This window comes from Aptenodytes forsteri, unplaced genomic scaffold (genome assembly GCF_000699145.1).
Source record: "Aptenodytes forsteri isolate BGI_AS27 unplaced genomic scaffold, ASM69914v1 Scaffold146, whole genome shotgun sequence".
NCBI classification, from domain to species: domain Eukaryota; kingdom Metazoa; phylum Chordata; class Aves; order Sphenisciformes; family Spheniscidae; genus Aptenodytes; species Aptenodytes forsteri.
Window position 1 is genome coordinate 5,789,027 of NW_008795128.1, and position 18,975 is coordinate 5,808,001.

General features: G+C 42.7%; 1 protein-coding gene across 1 annotated transcript in view; it reads right to left on the bottom strand.

Annotated features, from left to right (window-relative positions):
* LTK (leukocyte receptor tyrosine kinase) overlaps positions 1–18,975 on the bottom strand; it is a 98,309-nt gene that overhangs the window by 8,001 nt on the left and 71,333 nt on the right. Inside the window, exons 11-23 of the mRNA XM_009277607.1 lie at positions 15,851–15,952; positions 13,698–13,875; positions 13,008–13,158; positions 12,019–12,150; positions 11,315–11,471; positions 10,246–10,428; positions 9,602–9,700; positions 8,952–9,104; positions 8,108–8,218; positions 7,271–7,457; positions 6,317–6,407; positions 3,811–3,875; positions 1,601–1,730 (exon numbers count right to left, since the gene is read on the bottom strand). Coding sequence (XP_009275882.1) covers positions 1,601–1,730; positions 3,811–3,875; positions 6,317–6,407; positions 7,271–7,457; positions 8,108–8,218; positions 8,952–9,104; positions 9,602–9,700; positions 10,246–10,428; positions 11,315–11,471; positions 12,019–12,150; positions 13,008–13,158; positions 13,698–13,875; positions 15,851–15,952 — 1,739 coding nt within the window. The remainder of the gene's footprint in view (positions 1–1,600; positions 1,731–3,810; positions 3,876–6,316; positions 6,408–7,270; positions 7,458–8,107; positions 8,219–8,951; positions 9,105–9,601; positions 9,701–10,245; positions 10,429–11,314; positions 11,472–12,018; positions 12,151–13,007; positions 13,159–13,697; positions 13,876–15,850; positions 15,953–18,975) is intronic.

An 18,975-nucleotide genomic window follows, 5' to 3' on the forward strand; every position in this document is an offset into this window, starting at 1 on the left:
AACCACATAACATACACTACAGCCATTGAGCACTATTTTTATTGGCTAGGCAAATTATTGTACAAAGCTCTTGGACATCTGCCAGGGAGAATTATTATAGTTATAAAGTAGGCATTTCTGGAGAGGAAATTAAGAGCAAGGAGGAGAAATAGAACCACAGACTTCCAGACCTTATCTCTGCTCTGGGATCCCTCTGTCAGAAGACTGAGGGACATGCATTTTCTCTGCAGCCAAGGAAACTTGTCGTGAAATACATTAATGATGGGGCTAGTTCTGTTTTCAGAAAAGGTGTACAGGGACATTTTTTTGAGTACTAAGGGGACTTCAAATATTGTATTTGCTATACAAATATTGTACCTGCTAACACAGTAGCAGGTTTGTTTTCACATGATATTTAAAAAATAACTGTTCTTTACACTACAACTATACATAATATTCAAATAAGAGTATTTATTATTCTCTGCTGCCCACAGACTTTATCTACTCTCAGAAATTGTACCACTTTCCCTATAAATGCCAAAAATAAAGATATACAAACTCCTCCATCTGGGTTCTGTTATACCACTGTAAGTGCATTTAATTAGTATATTTACTCCTGCATGAGGAAGGGATTAAGCCTGATCTTTTAACAACATGTTAATACCAGCATAGGAGTATAAACACATGAAGCTATATTGTCATAACTATCTGAGGTGTATGTGTGCGTGGAGGAGAAGCTGTGCAACTGCATCATGTGGTGTAGGGAGTACATGAGGCACCACTCAGCCTCCTCCTGCCCCTGTAGGCAGCCAGCATAGGCACCTCAATACAACAAGAAATAACGTAGAATCAGGCCTAACTCTTCTTTTTTTTTTTGAAGTCTCCACTCAAGCAGAGATATATACTTATTTAACAGAAGTGCCCAGGATCACACTGTTAAGAAGCAAGAACACACATCTGGAATCAGCTATTCATTATAAGAACACTGCAACTAATTCCAAATATTCACTGTACTTGCTTGGCATCAATACAGTATTAGAAATCAGAGGTAATTTGCAGAAACCCTCATGACAGCTTTTTGTAAAGGTGGGGTTTTTTTAAACAAAAATATTTGACTTGATAATTTCATTTGCATTGATTTAAATCCCTGTCACAGTGCTACATGCAGGCTCAGCTCTTCAACTAGTATAAATTTGCGCATCTCCATATGGTGCTGATACACACCTGCTGAGGACCTAGTGCTACAAATTCCCATTACTGCACATCACTGTTACAACTTCAGCTCCTCACACACCATCACAGTGCACAGAAAACAAGGCAGACATTGAGGAAGGAAAGCCCCTTAATTTGTAGTTCAGCTGACAGAGAACTCTGGAATGGCAGGACAGGATTTTACTCTTTCCTCCTCAGCTACTAATAGACTGGAGTTCTGGCACTGCTTTCATTTGCTCTCACTGACATCTGCTTACATCAAACAAACAGACGTATGTATCCAGAAGTTTGTAGGAGCTGAGACACATACAGAGCCCTGCTTGGCTTCAGTGCCTTTATCCAATTCATAAAAAAAATACAAACAGTTGTACTAAAATCAACCACAAGCCTAGCAGGGAAGTTATCTCACCACCCTGGGTCGATTCTGCCGAAGAAAGCTCTTCATATCTCCTCCAGCCATGAGCTCAAGCAGAATGAAGCGAGGCAGCGTCTGTAGGCTAACACCGATGCACTGCACGATATTTTGGTGATTGAACTTACTGAAAGCCAAGATCACAGCAACATGAAAGAGAAAGACAGCATTAGCACCTGGCCAGCATCCATCACACTCACTGTGCCTTGAGCTTTGACAACCTGGATTGAAGCAAATCCTGATGCAGTGCAAGTTACCAAACAAATTCCTACTTCAGCCATATCAAAATGCCTCTCTGATTATGACAGCCCCAAGATCAGGGTTATGCCTGGCTTTGCCCGTGAAAACCTTTCAACAGAAGGTATGAAAAGCTGAAAGTAAAGCAGAGCCTCCTGTCTGTGAAGAGAGAATTTAATGGACGCACTGACTGAAACATGGGGGTGACGTGAGAGGGGAAAGAAAGCTAAGCACTTCAAATATGCAAATATTATTGGCATTTGTGAAACAAAATCCTGACCAGTGGGGATTTTAATTCAGCATTAGTTATTTTAAATATACTGCTGTCTAGTTTGGTGGACTCAGTTCAGTATCTAGTCTGCTGAAGAGGGGCTCAGCTAATACCTACTGCAGCAGCTGCTTATGTGATGGCTTTCTGCCTCTTACAAAAGAAAACTGAGACTGTCAAGAAGCTTACTAAGACTCAGTCATTAGAAAGCAGCATCTTCCCTTGGATGGTGATTACCTGGATAATACAGGAACTAAAAATGGAAAGGAAGTTGAGGAAGAGAAAGGGTCATGTGCTACTAAGTGAATCAAAGCACTCTGATTGAAATTGCTCTTTAAAAAAACATACATCAGTGTTAACCTCCTGTTCAGCTGCCAAGGTTCTTGCAGACTTTAGGAAGCGGCACTATGTCATGACATTCATGCTTTAATAGCAGAAAAACAGGATCTAGGTATAAGCTGGGCCAGACAATGAGAAGAGGAACTTCATGTTGCACAAATTAAAAATGCCTAAATTCTGATCACTTACAATCAACCCTGACTATACTGTTATTTTAAAGTCACCCTTGACTATACTACTGTTTTAAGCTTATGGATTTGGGTTAATGAAGTAAATTCCAAGACTGGAGTACTTAAAGTACAGGTGGTAATAGGAATGGCTGTCTGTTATCTTTTCCAGGCAGGTTTTACAGATCTTATAATCTGACCCCCCACTGTCGTGCAGATGAGACCCTATAAAGGTTCTGCCAAGCTTGCAAAGACATCAAAAGCCAGAACACATCTAAGAGAAGTGGCCACACTGGGAGAAGGGCTGTGTTCCACCTGTGCAAGCTACACACGCAGAGCCATATTCACTCTTATCCCTACACAGGTTTCAGAGTGTCTCACTCAGCTATTTTTGTGCAAAAAAAGGGTAAAAGCCCAGGACCTTCACTGCAAAAAGCACGCACTTATGGCAAACAGTTCTACAAATAGAAAAAGCAAAAAGGCTGCATGTATGCTTAGCTACTGCCTGAAAGCCACAATGGGAAAAGCTTTTCACACTTTCTCCTTCTTCAGCTGCCAAACCTGCTCTTATAAAAACTCTCTTATTTGCAAGAGATAATATAGTTTAAGCCCTAGCATCCAAACCTAAAAACTTACCTCCCTGGCACAAAGCCTGTGTTGTACCACCTTGTTGCTGGTCTTGCAGAGGCTGAACCTCTGAGTCACTGCACAGGTGGCTCTAAACTTTAGCTTTCCTATTGCTTTCCATTTCATCATTGAAAATTTGTTTTAGCAAGGGCTTCAGGATATGATTTATACTTAGTAAAATGGCAATGGGATTCCTTGAAAAGGAAAACACTTCAAACGCAGAACATGTTTGTACAAAAATGTTGTGCCTTTTTAGTCCTCTGAACATGACAAGCAGAACCAACCAGCAGAATTTTTTATTGATTCTCTTCCCCATCCCACTGCTACGTGGTGCTGAGCTGCCTACTGGCATTAAACCACAACACATGTGCAACAAAATAACCTCAGTTACTTTATTTGAGATGAACAAGTAGCTGAAACCAGTAACTCATACGCTACTAAAATGCCATCTGGTGAAAAATAAGGCTGGATTTCTTTTCCAAACCCAAGCAAGTGGATTAATAATTCTTATTACCTGAATTAGTCCTTCTCCCCCTGCCCACCGTCAGTATAAAAACCTTAAACTATACCTGATAATCAATGCTTCCATCAGGAAATCCATCTCATCCTGCTCAGAGCAGACTTCTGGCAGGGTCTGTTGAGAAGTAAAGACGGTGAGGACCACCCCACCAAAGAATTGAGAACATTTAGGTGACCACCAAAGGAAAAAAGAAAAAAAACAGAAAAGAACAAGCATGTAACACGTGAATGACTTCAGGAACCTACGAGGAGGGCCTCATCTTTTCAGTGCCCAGTTTATTGGACTGCACGTGACCCATTTGGTAGTTAAAGTTAGAATAGGAAACTGGTGACCTACTTGGAGATTTTTTGTGTGCATTTAACTATATGCAGTGTTCTGGAGCAAAATAGCTTCAGGTACACATCAAGAAAGGCATTAGCTGGGGAATTACAAATCTAGTAAGCACTTTAAAATGACAGGTGTTAATTTATTCTCCCTTTTCTATATGTCCACGTTGCAACACATGCTTCCATGTCGTACGACACGTACAGTCACATGATTTAAATAATTGTGTCACGTGGCCTTACAGCTTTCTCTCCTGCCAGCAGATTTGGACAGCATCTGCCAATGATAAACATGAATTGAGAGCGCAGGCAGCAGTAGAAGCAACGCCTGCTACTGTGCCCACTGTTTTAACATTACAGGATGGTTTGGCCACAGCTGTGTGTAGTGCCCACTGCCAAACTGCACGCAGAGAGGTGGGACGTTTACTGCTCAGCGTCGTGAGGCTGGCATGGAAACAATTCTTGTCATCAGCTGTGTGGGATACAGAAGACAGGGTTGCATTGTGCTATCTCAAATAAGTGATTGCTTCACACATGACAGTGCAGATGATCTATTAAATTGGTGGAATACTCACAAACAATATGTGGAGTATGTTGCAAATATATTTTTTAATTTATTCCCAGTCTGCACCTGCTTCTTCTGCAAAGTCAGATCAGGACTGATACGCTCCATCATAGAGCAAGGTGAGCACGGCCACAGCTTGGGCCCCATGGACACTCTACCAGTTTCCAGCCAGGGAGAAAAGCAGCCTTTTAATGATGTTCAGGGTGTTCACTTTACAGGGAACTGGGTGAACAAGGGGGCAGGCGGGCAGACAGGGCCCTAACAAGTAGCCATCATTGCTAAGACTTGCAAAACCGGTGACATCCTCACTGGGTTATCACAACTGAACAACATGCCGATCTACTTCTGTTTGCCACTGTGCTGTGGTGCTTCCTCCAGTCTGGACTGTGAAACTGGGTTGGGCTGTTACAACTGCTTGCTAGTGTCTGCTCTGGGTTTTCATGCACATTCGTTCAGTGGCACAGGGAAGTTCATAACAAAATGCCATAGTGCATGATCCTTTCACTTTTTTTCTTTTTTAAAGAGGGTTTTGAAAGACAGGACGAATAACAATAGAACTTCTTTTTATTAATGAAATCTACGTTTTGCGCTGAACTCATAGAAGTAGAGTCAGTTCTCTGAGTCACAAGCTTATAAAAGAACAAAAGCAGGCTATGAGCATCTCTAACTTCTGGGCTGAGTAACTGACAAATCCTGAGGCAACAGCAGTAATTTCTCAGAAAACCAGCCTGTTATCTCCTGCCATTAATGTCATCAAAATTAGCATGATATCACAATATATATTCACAGCAGTGTATTTAACACTGCAATACTAAGAGACTACCTGGAAGTTTCACATATGGTAGACAAACACTACTCTCAGTATAAAGGAAATGTAATTGAGAAACAGTACAAATTTTTAAATATGGTAATGTTATGTGAAAAACTTAGGAGAAAGCACTCAAAACCACTGAAATGCAGAAGTAATAATATATAAACATTACTATAAATGTTTACTGTTTGCTGTCACATAAATGCTTCACACTAATATTTGCCAGGGCTTTCTTTTCTTTATACAAGATTTAGAAATCCCCTTCTAGTCCGCAATGCCCCCAAAATGTCTGCTTGTTGCTATTTTTTTCCCCTTAAGTTCCTTTTTTTCTTGGCTACTCAGATCTATAAAAATCATTGTGGCAGAAAAGCCATTGTGGCAGATTCTCTGCTGGGGTGAACTGATGGTTCTGTGCTGATTTCAAGGGAGCTACATTTATTTATGTTGATAGAGAATTTGTTATTTTATTTTAACTAATCATATTATGCAGTCTCCAGGTGACTAATTCACACAACTTCCCATCTGAGGGCATTGATTCTATCTCTCCTGAGCAACGGGAATGGAGTTTACAAAAGAGATTGCCCTTTTTAGATTCTCCTCCTAGTTAGATCACAACTTACAGCCGTTAGGCATGCAGCAAACAAGACAGATGCTTCACTTTCAACCTGATGCTAGCGCCATACAGCTTAAAAATCAGTTTATAATTCCCGGATGCAGCAATGTGTGGAAACCTACATCACACACATGCATATGTCATTATGCATGTGATGAATGTGACTCTCCAACTGGAATAGTAATAAGATAATATGGCTCTTATGGGCAGTTATTGTTGTATAAGAAATTTGTGGGTACTGACCTTGATAGCCACTTGAAGAGGGTTGGGATCCCCTGCAATGCCTACCACGGTCCCCTCATAAACCTCACCAAATGCACCATGTCCTAGTGCCCTGGAAGAAAAAAAGAGAGAACAGATGTTACTATGTCCCCGGATCTAGCACTGGCTGAGCTCTTCTCTTCATCCAGTCCAAGAACAGGAATAGAACCTGCTGTAAGAGATGGAATCAACAACAGAGTTTTGTTTTAATCTCAAAGCATCTGAAAATAACTTCTCAGTATTTTCTGTCACTGTCACTAAAGCAGGGAGATTGGATCCTTGCTGGTTCTGAACAAATAAAGCAGCCTGCTCAATCCTAGGGTCCTATCACCAAGTATGGCAATAGCAAGGCAAGAAAGAACTGGAGAACAACAGAATAAGGTAGCTGCAAGCTGATGTCTTCAGGAGATGGTGTAAGACAGCACATAAGAACGATCAAGTTTTTCCTTCTAAAGTTTACATAACTTTGATCAATATCATCTGGATGGCATGGAGCTGAAGAGCAACCTAGCATGTATTTCCTTGTGACAGGAAATTTCCTTGTGACAGGAAATGCTGAAAAAGAAATACTGCTACAGATTTGGAAGGGAGTTACTACCAGGTGGCAAGTGTAATCCAGGACATCATATAAAAACACAGAGGTGAAATGCCCTATGCTTTGTGTGGGAACAGGGAACAGGAGACTCATGAACTTATACTTCTGCTTGAGAACTTTATGGAATCAAAATATCTTCGAGAACATAGTAAGTGTCACATCTGTCATGTTTTGGCTGGCTTGGACTACGTGCTTTCCAGTTAGTCAGACAGGTGGCCCTCGTTTTCTTGTCCTGGATACTTGATGATGAGTAAAACAAGCATGTGAGCCCTACCTCTGCCTTTGCTTCAGGCTGCATTTTCTGTCCTGTGCCAGAGAGCAACCCCTGCTGCAAGCCTTACCGAAGCAGAGAGATGTTCTTCCGTGGGATCTCCTTCAGCTCACTCAGAGTGGCGGCCTTCCCTGCAAAGCAGTAGTTGGGGTTGTAATCTGTCATGATGGCTGATGTGCGGATTTTGCTCAGTTTATATTCTGGGCTCTGCAGTCGTGCTCTGGCTCCTTCCAGCTGCTGCTTCTTAAGGTGATAAACTGGGGGTGGGGAGACAAATAAAAATGCACAAACAAGACAACACCTGGAGAGAAAACACAATGCTGGCCACACAGAACAGAAAGAAACCAACTCCGTAATTATAAATACTCAAGAAGTATCTTTAGCTTACCAGTATCACACTCTTCTCCATGCTCTGTAGTGATTTAATACTGGATATGCAGTCTTAGTCCTACAGAGTCCTAATCACCTGGGAGCAACTTAGGTTTCCTCTGCTTCTTTGTACATTGGCTGAGGAAAGGCTGCTCCACAAGACACCTTGCTGGCATCGAATCCCAAAAAGCATACCATCTCCCTGAATTAATTATATGTTTAATTACAGACTGACTTCAGCGTATATAGCAGTGGCTGCTAAAGAAATGCCTGCTAAGAGGGCTTTGCAAGCTCTTTTCTCTGTAGCAAATACCAGAACAGAGCAGTTCTTGCCCTTTGGGATTATGCTTGTGCCTAACTGTGGGGTGGTGATGTTTCCTATGACTTCTTTCTCCCTGTCCCTCTCATCCATTTGGGAGACCACAACACTCTGGCTCCAAGTATTAAAAGTAGTAGCATGTGGTTGGATAGTCTCTTTTTGTCTAATTTAACTGGGAAAAGCCAAGTCAAAGGGTGATAAGGAGTAAGTGTTTCTTACTGATAGATAGGCTGCCACAAGAGAGGATCATTCCAAGCACCACAATCACAGCCACCACAGCTAGAAGGAGTGGGAGAGGAAGGTGTCCCTCTGGGATAGGACGCTGGGGCACTGGAAAAAAAAATAGAGGTGCATTAATCAGAAAACTGTAAAGCATCCCTCTCAAGGTTGCTCCCATTTCAGAAAACAATACAGAGATCACAGCCAGACCATCTTATAAAAATTACAGCAAATCCCTCTACAGCCCTGGAGGTTATAAAAATACCTAAATAATTTTAAAAACATTGTGAAGATAGCAAACTAACTGATAAAACACAGACTGCTTATCCATTCTCCAGTTTTTTATTAATGGGTAACACCACCGCTACCAAGATGAAACTCTACAGTCTTGATGCTTTGGAGTTGCAAGAGACTGTGTCAGGAAATAACAGTGAATACCAGACATCAGCTGAACAGGCACAGTGGGAACCTGCTGTGGAAGGAAGTAATTTGTGGCTTAAATAACTCAGCAGTAGGTGGTATGTTATACCGGAAAGGTATTGATGCTTAAATATCTGATACACTGTGCCCATTCAGGAAATTTACACTGTGTCTCTTTACAGATATTTTACCTCCTACCTAATCTAAACCTGAATTTTGGAGATGTTGATAGAGATGCAGCTCAGCGTGTAAGGAAAGGACATCAGGAATTTTCAGTCATATGTTTGACTGACATTTCTCATAACACAGTGTTCACTGGAGCCACCAGCTGTAACTTGGGGATTTGACCATCAAAAAAGCCAGGAGGAGAGACGAAACAAAGAATACAGACATTATGCAATGAGGATAAAATTCCACATCTTACCAGTGCAGGTGACGTTGTCGTTGGCTAGTACAGCCCCCATCTCACATTGGCAGACTGGCAGGTTGGTGTCAGGGTCCCGCTTACAGTTGTCTGAGTGGCAGTGGCTGCAGTTAAGATAGATCTGAACCTCCACCTCACCGTGACTCTCCATGGCTGAATGAGGAACCAAACACAACAGGCGGGTTTAGTTTAGCTTTTCCCATATTGTTCCGGTAAGGAAAAAAAATAGAGCAGGTACCTACAACTTCTCTCCTTCTCTGCAGCAGAGCAGATAGCCCAACACAGTGTGGACACATGTCAGAAACCTTAGAGGGGCCAGGAGGGAAGAAAAGATTGGTTCCCTCAAGCAAACAGAAAGGTCTTGAAGTGAATTGACCTGGAAATGTCTGGGACTGAGGATATGCAGTTGAACTTGATGACTGGTGTCTCTCCTGGCTTAGAGATTGAGAGGAAAAAAGTCCCAGAGCACTATAGATGTATTTAAAGAAATGACCACAGCTAAAGATCTGGCCTGCAGAGTGACATATGCCTGAATGAAATCCATAAAAAGCAAACACAGGAGGAGAGGGATCAGGAAAGAGGAAATAGAGAGGAAGAAGGAAGAAGGAGGAAGAAAAGAACTAAGAAGAATAAGAAGTAGTATATTGTACCTGCCAGGGGATGCAAGAAGATCTCTCCAATGGGGTTCACAAAAGAGATGCCATCCTGCCCACCAGCTGTGATATCATCATTATCAGAGGCATGTCCCCCTGGGGAAAGAAGAGTATGGCTAGCTGATCAGTGCTGCATGCTGCAAAAACGTGATGCCTCTGAAGGGCTGCATTCGTTCCTGGCTCTTGTCACCTGGGGTCATTCTGCAACCTTCCAGGGATAGATTAATATGTATAGCGTCCTTGATGGATAAATGCTCACTTGACCCAGCCAAGCCAGTACCAAGGCTAGTGAAGTGACTTTTTCCAATGTAGGTTTCTCAGTTCAGCAAGGTAAAAATATATTTGCTTTAAACAGAAAAAAGAAATGGAACATTTTCCCTGGGCAACTTGGGGACAAATGAAGGGATGATTCAGCACACCTTCCAAATACTAAATCACGCAGGAACACTTCTACAACCTTGATTTCCCCAATTAAAGAGAGATGGTGGAGAGTAGGGCAGGTTTCATACCATTCAGCTTGAAGTATCTGTGAATCATCTTCTGCAGTAGTGTACCTCTGCACTGAGAGCTCTAGCCCTTAACTGCAGGCGCTCTGAAGGGTACAAAACTAGACAGCATGACTATTCCTCCAACAGACCTACCTCTGTAGCCTCCGCCTCCTCCACCAGAAGTACAAGCTCCTCCTCCCCCACCGAAGCCACCAGAGGTGGCCCACTGGAGCTTGGCTAGTGCTGGGGGACAAGCTTGACCCCCTTCTCCACCTTCCAGAAGGGACTTCCCAGCCTGAGGAAGTAGAGTCTCATCTTGCCAGCCACCACCTCCACCTTCACAGTCAAAGAGTGAGAGAACAAAACAAGAACAGGTCAGGCAAGCACATGCAGAGGAAAGTAGGAGAGATACTGTAAAGAGACAGAGATTGGCCCGTATTAATTTCTTAAGTGCCTGCATTCAAGTTAACTCCTTCTTTAAGTGTAAGAGAATATACAGACAAGCTCCTTGTCGCCTTGGATAATAACAAAGTGGAAACCTAATGCACAACCTGTGGTACATGCTGCATAACCAGCACCTTAGCACCAATTTCTAGTGGCATTAGGGAAATAAGGAGCCCACCACTCCCCTTTGGGAGAACTGGTTAGGGCTTTCAGACATGTGAGATGCTGAGCTCCCCGGGGAAATAAAAAATAAACTGGATTTCCTCATCTCCCTCTAGTGGCCCCTCTATAAGGGTATTACAGCAGGAGATGGAGAACCACTGGACGTTTTTGCCTCTTAAGAATGGATTCTAGGCACAGCTGTTACAAGATTATAAATGAGTTTCCCTTTCTGGTATAATTCCCGCAATATAATTCTTGTTAGGGTTTCAGGGGAGTAACAGGGAAAAAGTCTTTTCTTCGAGGCCATGGTTACAGTGTGGAGGACTGGGCTCCATCCCCCAAATATCATTTTCACTGAATCATTTCAAAGAAGAGAGGAGCCCTCCTATGGAATAGCCTCTACTGGAGCACTCATCACCTGTCCTGTGCATTCTCTTTTTATCTGGTGACACACCATATAAGAAGACATCCTTTACAGACTACCAGCATATTTCTAACAACTACTGCCACAGAAAAACTCAAAAAGACCAAAGAGAAGCCCCTCACTTCAAGCCTACAGGACAACTTGTGTATTCAGCCATCTGTTTCAGACCCTGTGTAGTTTTTAGTGTCTCACCTGCTGCCCCAGACCTCCCACTGACTCCAGGTACTGCAGTGCTGTTCTCAAATTGCTCCAGTGGTACGTCATCCAGGGAGCTGTCCTGAGCCTTCAGGTAGGCTTTTCCTCCTCCTCCTGCTGCGATGAGCAAAGGTTCGAAAATCCCATCCTTCTGCTGGAAAACCCCCCATCAAACATCAGAAAAACTTCACATCCCTTGGATATGTGAACTCACATAAACTCATCAAAAAGCATGAAAGCATCCCAAAGAAGAGTGGCCCGAGGCCAGGGCAATGCTACTGATTGTTTCCTAACTGCACCACAAAAATGTTTTACACAGTGTTTCTGTGTACAAAAATAACTGTTTAACTGAACACCAGGGGTTTTGGCGGTTTTTTTGGTAGGACTGCTACCACTATTAAAGTGGGATCCTGGTGTGATTCCCAGACCTGAGCTGTCAAGAACTGAGGAACCAGTTCAGCTAGCTTAGTGACAGCGACAAGTATGATCAAGGATATGAAAAGAGATAAAGAATTTAAAAAGACAAAAAGACAAAGAGAGACAGAAAGATAGGGAGGGAGGGAGAGAGGGAAAGAGAGGGGAGGGAGAGGGAGACTCCTTTTTCATCACCTTTTTTTAAGTATCATCTGCCATGATTGACCGTGAAAGCTAGTTGCTCTGTTGGACACTGCTCAGGCAGGATGCAAAGAGGAAATACTTACTCTAAAGATGTAGGTTGCTCCTCCTCCACCCCCACCTCCTCCAGCCCAGTCCTTCAGGTCCTTTTTTTTTTTGTAATCTTCTTCAATGAGAGATGACTCCCCTAAGCAGATCTTCTGGGTTTCAGGATTGCCCTGAAAGGAGACAAGAGATGCACTCAGATATCAACAAGAAGCAATACCAAAGAATTCATGCTGAAAAGAGGCAACTTTTGATAAAAGGATTTTCAAATCATTGGGTCTAGCATTAGAAGATACATATGTAAGCTTGCCCTGAAAGAGACAAGAGATGCACTCAGATATCAACAAGAAGCAATACCAAAGAATTCATGCTGAAAAGAGGCAACTTTTGATAAAAGGATTTTCAAATCATTGGGTCTAGCATTAGAAGATACATATGTAAGCATTCATGCCACCAATTTCTGTTTGTCATAAGTGGGCTTTTTGTCATTAATATGTCTAATACAGGGGCCACTGCAGTTAGTGGGAAGATTCCCATTGGTTTGGTAGGCTTTGGATTCAGACCTTAGTATTTAAACTTAGAGAGTATCTAACACAGCGCAGCCACAAGGCTGCTGGATGCTTCCATAAATAATATTAAATTATCTGAAATCCTGGCAGACAGAAAGAAACCTAGGCTGTGGAAAAATAAGAGAGGGAGCACACAACTCTCACCTACTAGCTCTCTGCTTAAAATAAGCAGAAGAAAACTGATGAAGAACTTATTTCAAATACCAGGAGCTTAAAGCAAAGCTCCTGTGGGCTTCATATTTGTTTGTGCATTTTGGGATTGTTTTTCTTTTCAGAGTTCTTTATATTTGTTTTGAGATTCTTTCTAACTTGGTTTATTGGTTCTTCCCAGTCTCCTGACTGGATTTCATTGCTGGATCCTGGGATTTCTATCTTTCATCACCAAACCTCAAGCCACCCACTGAATCTCACTGAATCATATCTGCAAAGCCTCTGCCCACATGTGCTTGTGCAGCCCTCACCCCAGGGCAGGCATCCTCCCCCTGCTGCCCCACTAAGATGTACAGCAGCTCATCTTTCTCCAGCTGGAAGGTGGCCGAGATGAAGACGCCATGGGACCTCTTATTGTGGTTCTTGGCTCCCTTTCCTCCAGCTGCTCCATAGGCAGAAATCCTGGAAGAAAAAGTAAGGAGTTAAAGAGGCAAATCTGACACTTCTCATCCCCAGAGCAACTCCATCTGCAAGCTCTCCCCAGCCTCCAATCCCAAACAGGCATTGCTCCAGAGCCGGCTCCCCTGCTGCAGCATCTCATGGCTATTCTTTGTCTGAGACCCACGCAGACAAGGCTGCTCAAGAGGATAGACCAACTCTACACCAGAGCACTGGAGACGGAAACTTCAGGAGTAAATAGCATGAGCTGGTGTAGCCAAATCTAGAAGACCAAGGCTTCAGGACTGAAGTGATGGCAGCACTTCCACTTGACCACATGCCCACAGTCACTCCTGTTCTGACGTCTTCTAAGTCACCACTCCACCTGTCCATGCTTTGTGGTAGCTCAGACACAGATCCTTACAGCTACCGCTCCTATTTCTCTCAGTTCACTGCCCCCTCCACCCACTCAATACAGATGGTCTCACAGTTATGCTTGCTGAAACTCCACAAACAAAAAGTAGTTAAACGTGGCTGCCTCTCCAGCACACGCCAATACTCACCTGTATCGGTTTGTGGCTGGCACTCTCCAGACTTGCACTCCCCGGAGCCTGCCCTCTTTCTCCACAGTCACTGACACATTGCTGTTCCTATAGGCACTGTTGCACTGAGCTTGAGTTGGCCCATGTGGACCACTGGCACCACACGTTGTGAACCACCAGAGAACAACAGATGTGTCCCCTGTGACCAAAACAGAAAGGTTTGGGGCAGGTGTGAGCTTCCCTTTATTTCTCAGACATGTGCAATAACTCACAGAACTATATAACCAAAGGGCAAGTGCCATTGAAACAAACAACTGTTCCTGTTGGTATCTTTCCTTAATGATCCTTCGATAACAAAATTCACATTATTATTCACAAAGAACATTAATGATTTTTATATAAAAACCAGATGATCAAGAGAAAGACTATGCTGCAGCAGTATATGCTATCTACAGGGCTTTGAAACTCAATATGTTTATTTGATCACATGCTTATTATTATAATCATACAAAAAAAATGCTTAAACTTGCATTTACAGTGTTGAGGACTTGAAAGCCAGTACATGCTAAACTTAAATTTATCTGTTCAACTTCAATGCAGCTCCCTCGTAATACAATCCACTAAGATCCACCATTAATTATATGATCACAGAGTACTTATATTATCCCAACTTTATTCTAGTCATAGCACAACTACTGCTCTGTATATAGTCACTGTTTGCTTTTTTCCCCTCTCACCTTATTTCCTGCACGCTATTTAATAAATCATGGACTGCAAATAAACCCCATCAATTGGAGGGAGGGGACTTCTGAGAAGGGGTTTATCCAAGTGTCTCACAGACATTATCAGATTTCTCTTCTCAGTGCCAGTATGAAGCAAGGAGATATTAGTCAACTTTCCAGATGAGAACCGAAGCATATATATAGAAATAAAAGTTGAAAACATCTGCCATTATGGCTAGTGACCATCTATGAAAGGTGGTGAAAGTTTTAAGTAAGTGACTTGTCTCAGGCTTGCACAAGAACCCTGTGGCAGCAGCAACAGTCGGGAGGACAGCCTCTTGCCACTTTCAGTAGGGGCCCTTTTCCCTGTCTCTCATTAAGCATTATTCTTTTGTTTCTACAACAACGCAGCAGATAACCATCTCCTCCATTTCACAACCCTTGTCCAAGACCCAAACATATCCATCTTGTCCAGTGAATGAGATGAGGCTTAAGAATAAAACTATTCAATAATGTATCTAAAAACTGTATGATGCAGTGCATGCACAAGGCCAGAGTCAGAAGTAGAACTGTTTAAGAGCTGGATGATTAAAATAGCAGTAAAAATCACAAACTTTTGAAAGAAAAATTCTAATCTTGTTTAAAGGAAAAGGCAAGCAAAACTATTCCCAACAGATGTCACCCTGTGAACACGTAGATGGATCATTGGGGTAAGAGTGTTAGCTACATTACAGAAATCTCTGCCCCCTGAGCTAACAGGAACTGACAGCAGTACAGATTGTCACATTTCAGGTGGACATAGTCTTCAGGAGGTGGTGCAGTCACACACAGGTATTTGTTGGCAGCAAAGCAGCCTCAAGTACAACCTCTCCCGCTCAGGCCCTCCTTTAGACAGCTCTTCTCACCCACACAGTTATTATCTGTCCTCCAGAGTGGCAGTCTCTACTGCTATCAGTAAACTGGTCCCCAGTATCCCCTGTTCTCCTAGTTTTTAATCCAGTTTTTCTCCTCAGTGGATTTCCGGATCCTCACTTCCCCTCCCTGGATCTTCATCTTTACACCCCTATTCTCCACTCATTAGGTTCAGCTTCACTGCCCACCAAGTCCCAGTAAATCTCTTTCTATCCCCAGCTCTCTGTACTGGTCTACACCTTTTGCTCCTGTGCTGGCTTTTGTGCACTCTGAATTTGAGTCATGCAGCTTCTGCTTTTACTTAAAGCTTCTTTACTTAATGATTCTGCTTTTCTTTAAGGCGGTCCTGCTGTTTAAGGACTGGTGAGTTGGGATCCAGCAAACTGCTGCCCTATAGCCAAACATGGTCTCCACATATTTGGGATGGATTATATTTAGTTGCCCTGTTGCTATAGGGCAGGCAAATCACACACAGGAGATGATAGGAAGGGAGCCACCTTTTATAGCCAAGAGACAGGTTTTCAGTACTGAATCATGTACCTGGGAGGGAGGGCTCTTCCAGGGGGTTCAGAAGGTGCTCATCCAGGATACTAATCTCCCGTGGGTACTGGCGCTTCCCACCAAAATGATTTGGTTGTCTTCCTGTAATAGTTTGTAGAATGGATGAGAGAGATGGGAGGATGGTAGAAAAGAGAGAGAGAAAATTTAAAGATCACATGAATGAACCAAGTACAATAATACCTTGGGCAGAAATGGTGTTTTAAACAATCATATTTTTTTATTATTCTTTTGGGCCCATGTTTTGGGTTAGCTACTTGTATTTGTGCTGAAATCAGTGGGTCTTCACAACACAAGCTCTCCATGTTATCCTATGCAGGCTCACCTGCAGGATAAGCTCCTTGGCCAGCAAATTGCACTGGCTGTGCACAAGAGACTTCAGGAAAAACATAGTGTGGGAGAACAGATACCACGTATTGATGCTCTGCTGGTCAAAGGGGCAGGTGACAATTCTGGACAGGCAAACGAGTGGAGTTGTAAAGGAGAGTGAGAGCAAAAATTGTTATCTTTGGTTCTGAATGGCATCATGGTAAGTAAACCAGCCTAACAGATAGCTCCCCTCTCAGCAACCAACTTTGAGCACCTCAGACCTTGCTTAGAGAACAAAATACCAAATAAAATTACATGTCTCACTAACATACACAGTTAAGAAACAGCAGCATACCCTTGACACAAGCTGTAAATCTTTGGACAAAGCTTTTTGAAAAACACAGAACAAAATGCTACATTTCTGACCAGTGAAACAGGCCTTTAAAAATCAGCCATTTCTCAGAGAGGAGGGACTTCAAAGCAATTGCTGATCCAAAGCATCTGAATGCATTGAGAACATCACACAACCAAAGCTGCCTTACAACAAGAAAAAGTAATAGCTGAACCCTTGTCTTATAATCTGCAAGCATCCTGTTTCAATAGTTAAATTACCCATTTTATGCAGATCTTTGATTGGAAGGTCTCTGTAAGGAAAAGGAGACTTCCATTTTATGAGCCCTCAGTTAATTTAATACTGAACATTTTTCATTAGTTGAAAAACATTACAAATATTTCAATTTGTTCCAGTGTGAGAATCTAACAGCTGTTTGATGCTCTATTCAAAAGAGGCTCACTCAGTTCCAGCTGGACAATTATCTCTGCCGCAAAGCCACTGCTCTAAATAGCGATAATTAACACCCTTGTTAGCTGTGTCAGAAAGGCCAAATAACTAATTGAAGCATGGAGACCTTACTGAGCTTTTACTCCTGAGAATATTCCCCCCAGGTCTGACTGAAAGCACATTGATGGACGGAAGCAAAAGGGAGCTTTGTACTGACACACTCTGTTCATACTGAGATAGAGAACTTCAATGGATGGAGTTGTCAAGCCAGCGAAAAATGAAATTAACTCAAAACAAATGATCTGGATCAAAGACAAGAAGGAAAACCAAATGAAAAGACGATGCATGGCCAGAAAAGATGCTTGGTCTCCCAAGGCCTGCACTGAATTATGAATCCCAAAGGTCACAACAGTTTCAGATACTTAGAGACATACAAGAAGTTATGTTTGCCAGAGCAAAGGAATGTAAATCACTCTCTGAAATAGAGAGTCAGTCTGTGTGTCTGCATGGATTTTTTTGCAGCATCCCAACTGAGTATCCTAAGGCAATGCCTCGTTTCCAAACAAACAATCTTTCTTCCTTCTCCAAACAGTCTCAAACCCTCAATGCACTGGAAGAAAGCTTCTGTCTCCTCCATGCTCAGCAGCAGACAAACTGCAAGACAGGGTGAGCATCACCCTGTCCACATGAGCCATTAACTCTTAGAAGGCTGGTATTTTATGCACTGTCAGACGTGAATTTGTAAGGTGGCATTTTCTATGAACATGGTGTAGCCCTGGGATGCAGGGGCTGGTGCTCCAGTCTATTTTAGCTTCCACTTCCTCCTCTGACAGCCAACATGTTGACTGTAAGTGAACAGAAGGGAACAAGACTTAATTCATATTAAGGTGTACCTGTATCAGAAAAATATGAAGAGTACAGGACTCCTTTCTCCAGGATTTAGCTAATGCTGTTGATTTTCACACTGAAAAGGGACAGAGGGAAGTGTAAAGGAGAAAGACAGGGCATCTCCTGCAGGCAAAGAGCTAAAGTAACTCAGTCCTACTTCGCTGTCTCTGGGACTGTAATGAAAAAAGATTTAGCGGTCCTGGGGCCAGTATTAATCAGAGTAAGGTGCCTCACAGGATCCTCAGAGTGTGCATGGTCTCCTCAGAGATCTCACCTTACTGATGAAGGTTGGAGTATTCCTGGAAGCCTCTCCAGCTTGTCCTGGAGTGGGACAGAGAATGAGGAAGCTGCACCAACTTCCCCCTTCCCCATCCCTTTGGTTGATCTATTGCATTTCCAGTCAACACCTTCTTAAATCAGCAAAATGAGGCAGTAATGAGGCTTGAACCACCCCCCACCATCCACCTCAAGCAATGAGACTGGCAGGTCAACAGAACCAGACTTTGCTGGGTCGGGGACTCCAAAGTCAAAAACTAGAGAGATGTTACACAAAAGCTCTCTTTGGACAGTCTTGCCATTTATAAACCAGTCTTCTGGGAAATTGTAAATGATGCACAGAATGAAATGTAATCCCTAGGGTCAGGGCAGTAGAGCGCACTTTGATAGACCACAGACCTGTGATCTTAATTGGAACAATATAATGCTCAGAGCACCGAAAGGTAATAGTAAAAGCAGTGACCACATAAGCGCTGAGGAAGGCAACAATCAGCACTCTATTTGCCGAGCCAGCCCATGTTTTCATATTTAGACATTCAATAGTCAGACCTCTTCCTATTAAGGCACTAGTTCACTAAAATGATAAAATGTCTTTATGCCTGTCCCCTAAAAGTTCTCACAACAAACCAGACCCATGTCATCTGGTCTGTGACATCATCTTATACAAGATGATTGTACGAACCAGAAGATGGTTTCATCTCACCTTTTTCACAGGGAAAACATCTGTCACTGCCCAGGAGCTGCCATCCAAAGAATGGTCTGTTTGGTTTTTGTCCTTATTGATGTCCCCTGAGCTGCCCTCACTACCCACTTGTTTTCCTCCTAAATCTTACTGAATCTTTCCTCTCGATTT